We start from the raw sequence: 8,064 nt of genomic DNA on the forward strand, positions 1-8,064 counted from the left end.
GGAATAACTTCTGTCCACATTCTGAACATAAAAGGGAAACCATGCCACAAGTATGCTATTGTTTTTATATTAGCAAAAAAGCAACAATCATAAATAAATTATGTATGAATGTAGAATGTATGCTGTCTTGAGTAATCTGATAACTAGGGATGCACCGATATGAACATTTTGGCCGATACCGATAACCGATAATTCTTTATCTTTGAAAGCCAATAACCGATATATTGGCCGATAAATCTAAATTTATATAATTTTTGACAGCCTGATTACAAAAACAAAAGTCTCACCATTAAAATCCATGTCCCAAACACACAATTAATGATGTTCTCATCATAATTTTATGTAGCCGATATGACAGACTGTTGCACTTTACTGTATTTTCCTTTTTTGAAGTGATTCCAATCATATTTCAAGCAATTCAAAGCCATCATGTTGAACAGTGCGCATCTGAAGCGTCTCAGCTGAAGGAAATAACACATTATTTATCGGCTTTAATATATCGGACAAATGTTCTTATCGGGCCGATAATGATAACAGTAAAAATGAACCGATATCGGCCGATACCGATATATCGTGCATCCCTACAGATAACACTGCACTGTATTGGTCTTTACATCTAAATATATAAAATCATGACCCAGTGTGCGAGAGAGCAAGTGAATCAAGTTTCAGTTTATCTCTGAAAAGGACAGATAAGAGCACTGGCCTGCACAAACACCGGGATGTGCAATGCTTTTTGAGATAAACCAGTGTTACGTCAGCGTTTGTTCCTCAAGACTCTGGAAATACGCGGCTGGTTCACAACAGGCCACACAAAGTAACTTGTGTAAGCTAAAAAAAGCAAGCAACTTGAATATATTCTATTATCTATAGATAATAGATTAAATATTGTTTTTATTGCTATTATTCTGCTTTTTTTTGTTGGTTATATTAGCATTTGTAGAGGCACTTAAATAATTGGTATGAACAAATAACTCAATAAGAACACGTGAAATGCATAGTGAATTAACAAAAATATTGGCAACCTGCCAGGTCAAAAGTTTTCGATCGGTATGATTTTTAATGTTTTTGAAAAGTCTCTTCTGCTCACCAAGGCTGCATTTATTTGATTAAAAAATACAAGAAAAAAAAAAAACAGTAATTGTGCAATTTTATTAAAATGTAAAATAACTTTTCTATTTGAATAAAATGTAATTTATTCCTGTGATCAAAGCTGAATTTCCAGCATCATTACTCCAGTCTTCAGTGTCACATGATCCTTCAGAAATCATTCTAATATGATGATTTGATGCTCAAGAATCATTCATTATTATTATCAGTTGTGTAAAACACTTTTCTCAGGATTATTTGTTGAATATAAAGTTCAAAAGAACAGCATTTTATCTGAAATAGAAAGCTTTTGCCACATTAAACACTACCGTTCAAAAGTTAACAGTAAAGACATGTATAACATTGCAAAATATTATATTTCAGATAAATGCTGTTCTTTTAAGCTTTCTATTCAAAGCATCCTGAAAAATAATAATAATCCAACCATTTTCAACATTGATAATGAATGTTTCTTGAGCATCAGATCATCATATCAGAATGATTTCTGGAGACTGGAGTAATGATGTTGAAAATTCATCCAAAACAAGAATAAATTACATTTTAAAAAACAGTTATTTTACATTTTATTAATATTTGGTGAGCATAAGAGACTTCTTCTAAAAAAAACATAAAAAATCGTACCGATCGAAACATTTGACCGGCAGTGTACACTTCCAGCTCTTCAGAAGGATCTTTAATGGGCCTCACCTTGTGTATGGCAGGTTCGGTGATATCCAGAGGAACCCGGTTCCAGTTCTCTCGTCTGTTCCAGTTGCTGTTACGACCCCACGAAGGCCTTCGCCTGGCCGACAACCACACCATCAGGATCGCCAGCATGAACCCCGCCACCACTCCCGTCAATACCCAACACACATAGGCCGGCAGCGGCAGCACAAAGTAACCGTAAACCATGGCTATCAGCAGAATCAGTCTGTTGTGCGGGACTCCTGGAGGCTCGTCTTCCTCCTCGTCCTCCTCGCCTCCTTCAGTCGGCTCCTCGCTACTCCCTCGTCGGGCTTGAGATGAGTGAGGTTCCTCCCCATCTAACTCATTACAAAGCTCGAAGTCTTCAGGGTAGAGCTCACAGAACTCTTCATCTTCCTGACGAGCCAGAGCCGACATGACACATCGGTTTAATCCGAGAGATGGCGACCTGTGAAGAGGCAAGTCGACACTCGCCCCCTCGAGAGGACTTTCCCCGTCCACGTCTTCCTCCTCTTTAATGCAGTAGTTGTTGTTGCTTTCCGAGTGGCCGTTGAGCGCGGACAAGTTTGAGAGTTCTGATGCGCTGGACGAAAGGTTTCTGGATCGATAAGAGACTCCCGCGGTCGTGCTACCGGTTTCCTCGCCGATTATCTTGCTGAGAAGCTGGAGAGGCTCGTACATGACCTCGGATAGACGCCGCTTCGTGTCTTCGATTCGTGCCTCAACCTCTTGAACTTTAAAGAAGGAGCGGCTATCGGGAGAGGTTAACGGGGAAGAGGGAGCGGTCTTGGAGTCGCCGGTGACCGCGGGAACACGAGTTTGGGTGAACGGCTTGAAGAGGTGCAGATTGAGGCGTGAATCCTGCGAGCGATGAGTCGAGGGAGACTCATGTTCGGGTCGAGCAGTGTCCGTGGATAAAGACTTAACTAGGGTTTTCATTAAATGTCGGTGTCTTATCGATTGGGGGGGGACAGTGGGCGCCTCCACATCAGTGGAAAGAGACTTGACTAGGCTTAGGAACGGCTTCGAAGGTAAAGCAGAAGCTTTAGCTGGGGATGAAGTGGATGAAACCGAATGTGTGGAAGGTACCGGTGCACTCGACCTTTGTTCAGAAGGCCATGAGAAGCTAATAAGACTAGAAGTGGACGAGGAGCCTAAGCTAACAGAGGGGTGTGTGATCGCCAACGCTGAACTGTGCGTTTGCGAAGCCAGTCCTGTGACCACGTCCTCTCCCAATCCTTCAGAGAGAAGCTCCTCGCTGGCCTCCTGAGCCGTGACTACGCCCAGATCTTCGCTTTCAAGGCCTGACGGGGAAACCGCGAGCCTGTAAAGGTCCTCTTCTTCCTCCTCTTCCTCATGTCCTTTGGCAGAGAAGTGTATGGTGATGGTGTCCCGGGAGAGCGAGCGCTGGACCTGCAGCTTACGGGATGCTGAGGGCCGAGGAGAAGAAGAAGATGATGTTTTGGGGTTTAGTCTGTCTTCATGGTCATCACCCTGACTGGTCATGGCACCACTCAAAAGAGCTCACAGCCTGTGGACACAGAGAAGAGAACGCTTCAATGTTACACACTCTCTTCTTATTCATACTGAAAACAAACATACAGTTCAGCTCAGTGCTTCCCATTCATTTCCCGGAACATTTTTACACTCATAATATTCGGACGGTAAGTGTTTCTCATGTGGACGTCTGTACAAATAAACTTGATGATTGAGCATTATTGATGAACACCTGCTGTTAACAAGCAAAACCACTGAAGGAAAGAGAAACAAGAACTAAAACTGGTAATTAATCGGAAAATAATGTTCCATTTATTATTTAATTCTCATTTTTAAAAATAGGAAGACGCGCGTACGTATATTCAAAATGGTTCTTAAATTCTTGCATTTTATCTTAAAAGGACGTAATTTTAAAAATATGGAAATTAGCGGAAACAAGTTAATGCAGCCTCTTATTTACATGTGGTAAACACAAAGCTGCTTGGTTTGTATTTTTAATGTTGTGCATAATAGCCTACGTATTTTAATATCATATATGTATCATATATATTGCGGTCACAATAATGGCCCATTTCAAATGTTTACGTGCTTTTTTCTCTTTCTCCTTTTTGTTTGGTGAGGTGGAGCGGTGATGAAATATTGTTTGTGTAAATACTTTTCAGCATTTCAATAATAAAAGTGTACATCCAAATAATTGCACATATGCTATCTATCTTTATTTATTTACCTTAGTTGTTATTTATTAATTCAAGTCTATTTTTGTTAAGTTTTTGTATATGTTGGGGTGGGAAAACGTTGTTCTGTATCTGTATTGTTCTTGTGTGTTTTTTGGACAATTAAAACAAATAGAGTTGAAAAAAATAAAAAAAGTGTACATCTTTAAAATGCATGCAAATAACGTGAAGCTCATCAGTTATCATACGTACGGTGCTCGGCAGTGATCAAAAAGGATTTAAACAGTGAATTTTGAAGTGATCTCCTCTTGTAAACTCAGAGATGTGGATTCAGACGCCAATAAAATCACAGAATAACCCCTTTAAATGTTGAAAATACCTTACGACCCCCATGAGAAACAATAACCGTCTGAATAGGGCTAGAACAACATAAAACATCTCTAGAATTGTGTTGGTGCATTTGCTTTGGCAATTACCAGTCAACCAGACTCAAATTTAAAATGTGATATGGCTTAGTGCGATAATAAAATTGCATGTGATTTAATTTAAGAAGTATACAGTTTGTTGCGCCAGAAACTATTTTTCATATTCACCCAGTTTACAGCATTTTTCTAAATTTAAACGTGTTGCCATAGAAACAAAGGCCTCCCTGCAGTTTTCCCACCAAAATAAAAGCCTGAGGTTTAAAAGACAACTTAATATTTAGTCATTTTAATATTTAGACAATTAACATTTAGGCTTTTTATTTCTTCTAGATCTGCTGTACAGCAGAAACAAACTTTGTTGCATTATTTTACGGTCTATTACTGTAAAGCCGCTTTGAAAAAAATCTGTATTGTTAAAAGCGCTGTATAAATAAAAGTGACTTGACTTAAGTAATATTATTTTGACTGCGGTCACTAAACTAAACTTAAACTTAAACTGACTGAGTTGAGCTGGATAATGAGACGCGTCTTCTGTAGAGTTGCTTAATGCTGAATCGAATTTATCTCATAATTGATGAACTTCGCAACACCGACACTTATTGAACTGAACTAAAATGAATAGACACTATTTTCTTCTCTAACTTTATTGTTAAATTGAGTTTGTTTCATAACTGAGTTTTGAAACATTGATATTGTTAATGAAATAACTGAATCAACATTGGAATAAATTGAGCTGAATGATAACATTAATTGTCTTCTGTAGATCTGCTTTACAGCTGAAATTGAATTTGTTTCATAATTGATACATTTTGCTGCACAAACACTCATTAAAAAGAGGTTTGAGTCCACTAAATGCAATTTATTTTTCTTTTACTCAACTCAATTCGGACACTAAAGAGGTTGGAGCTCCCAAAATACTCTCAAAGTGCACCAGATTGATAGCATCTCATCAATCTCGTGGGAAACTACAGACAACAAACTTAAAGTGACGTGAAATTCTAGTTTCGCTTCAGAAGAAAAGCCATCTATTAATCCACTGGGGTCATAGATGACATTACAAAGGATGTGTGTGCTTTTTGGAGTGAACTCCTTCGCTCATGGACATAATACACTCATTAAATATGTTCATCACCCATAGTGAAAAACAAAAACACCCTTAACCAGTCAAGCTAGTTCAGCTCAGTGCTTCTCATTAAATTCCTAGTTCGTGGAAGAATATTTTACTCATTATAACATAAAATTTCTCTAACATTGTGTTCAGCGCACTTGCTTTTACCAATTAAATCGAAATATAATCAAAGTTTGGAGGAAAAAAAATAAAAAAAATCAAAGTTTCGCAGAGATTTATTATTTTTCTTTTTTTGCATGACTCATCTGAAGAAAGCCAAAGTCAATGAGAGAATTTTCACTTTTGGGTGAACTATCCCAATAAATGACCAATTGTTGTCAGTACAACGTAAGGGTTTGACACACATTCATGCTGGTCATCCATCAGGCCTTACAGGTCATACTAGTTTACAACACCAGCTTAACCAGTTTCAGCCAGTAACAATATCACTTTCAGGTGAGTTAGAGTTGAGAACTCAACTTTTATTATTATTATTATTATTATTATTAGCCTTATTATTTTGTAAATAAATCAACATAGACTTCACATATATGAAACTTTGACGAATCCTAAAACAAAGAGACTCACCAGAGAAGAGGGTTAAATAAACCCAAAGCAACACACCAGTCAAAACACACACATGAGGGCTGTGAATGCGCAACCAGAACTAATGATGCAAACAAGGAACACCTGAACACAATCAGGACAGGAATGGGGAAGATGAGGCACAGGAAACTATGAACAACACTGATCTATCACTTCAAACTAAAAGACATGGCATAATAAAAGACACAAATCAAAATGTGACGACACACTTATATGTGAAAAGTTTCTCAATTCAAGACTCTTTGAACTGGTTGCCCATCTAAAACCAGTTCAAGGAGTCTTGAATTGAGAAACTTTTCACATATAAGAGGTCTATACAATCTATACAAGCTGAGATCTCTAAACTTCCTTGCTAGTCCAAAAACAACAACACAAGTTTTAGCAGTGAAAGAGCACAATCTGTGCATACACTGTAAAAAATTATAAGAGCATTAAGTTGTGACAACATAAGTTTTTACATTGCTTTAACTCATCAAAATAAGTTAAGCAATTTTCAACTCATTTTTTAAGTCAGTTTAATGTAATTTAAGTTGAAATAACTTAAATATCCAATAACATCTGTAACACAAGATATATCACGGAAATGTGTGTTTTGGTCTCATGAACACGACTAGATAGACGCCTCGTGTCGAGGACGACAATAGCTATAGTAAAACTGTTGACCTGCCATTAATAAACATAGAAACCTAGAGTTTGTCCAAGACTTTATGCCACAAATTGGATGTAAATCATTCATTTCCATCAGTTTAGACTCACATATTTCCCTACTATATAGTAGGCAAAAAACAGTACGTGACAAAAGAAGCATATGTCCGAGTTCACAGCACTCATGAAAGATTCGTAAAAAACGTTCCCGGATTACTGACACTGGTTGATCACATGATGATATTGTGACAAAAGAAATAAAAAGAGTCTCTGTTTGGATTTTAATAGACAAATGCTTAAGAGTCTGTGAAATAATAATAATAATAATAATAATTTCTGTCATTGGATCATTATTGCAGTGATTATTATATTATAACATACTCTGGAAAACAAACCCAGGCTAAAATCCACAGATAAAAATCACGTTTCTTGAACTGTGAACATATTTTAGGAGCATTTTCTTCCCTTGTGACATTATTTTCATGACAACTAACCACATTTGTCCTAAAACGTATTTTATTATCACTACAGCATTTACAAGCAAACATTGTGTGGAAAGAAAAAGAAAAAAAAGAAAAGAAAAAGTTGTTGCCTAAAATGTTTAAGTACAATCAACTTGGATGTTTAAGTCATTTCAACTTGAATTACATTAAATTGACTTAAAAAATGAGTTTAATCTTGTAAAACGTTGAAAAAAAAAGTTGAAATTTGCTTAACTTATTTTAATTTCAATGTAAAAACATATGTTGTCATAACTTACTGATCACATCATTTTTTACAGTGCAGGTTCCTGGTCCAGACACTGGAAATAAATGATTTAAATCCAATTTGTGGCATAAAGTCTCAGACAAACTCTAGGTTTCTATTCTCTGGAAGAAGATACGTGTTTGTTAAGTCAATTGTAGGTGTGTAATGTTTTCCCAGAGGACTGCAGCTCGAGAATGTGTGAATATTAATGAATATTAAAGAAAGCTTCTAAAACAAAACACCCAAATATAATCACGTCTCAATGTCACGCTCGGCCACACATTAGAAACGCTTCAGGATTATTGAGTCAACATCTAACAACCACTGTAATTAATCATCACGTTTCCACTAATTACACTACACTTATACAGTGTGAATGATCTCTGAGCGGACTGAAACTCATACGACTGGATGATAAAGGCCGTCTTTGAAGCGAGCGAGTCGTTTGAAGATTCCTGACAGCGAGGGAAAGAAGGAGATGCTGAATGTAAAGCTGATCAAAGCCGCGAAGCACCGAAACCAGGACAGAGACGTCATATCAAATGTGTTTCAACTGCATTTTCATCAT

At 37.2% G+C, this 8,064-nt stretch overlaps 1 protein-coding gene across 6 annotated transcripts in view; it reads right to left on the reverse strand.

The window, feature by feature from the left end:
* The window catches only part of tex2 (testis expressed 2), a 51,596-nt gene that overhangs the window by 18,012 nt on the left and 25,520 nt on the right, over positions 1-8,064 (reverse strand). For all 6 annotated transcript variants that reach the window (XM_084108900.1, XM_084108897.1, XM_084108902.1 and 3 more), the window contains exon 2: positions 1,798-3,325. In XM_084108900.1, coding sequence (XP_083965026.1) covers positions 1,798-3,300 — 1,503 coding nt within the window. In that variant the 5' untranslated portion in view covers positions 3,301-3,325. The remainder of the gene's footprint in view (positions 1-1,797; positions 3,326-8,064) is intronic.

This window comes from Abramis brama (genome assembly GCF_963993115.1).
Source record: "Abramis brama genome assembly, chromosome: 1".
Lineage (NCBI taxonomy): Eukaryota > Metazoa > Chordata > Actinopteri > Cypriniformes > Leuciscidae > Abramis > Abramis brama.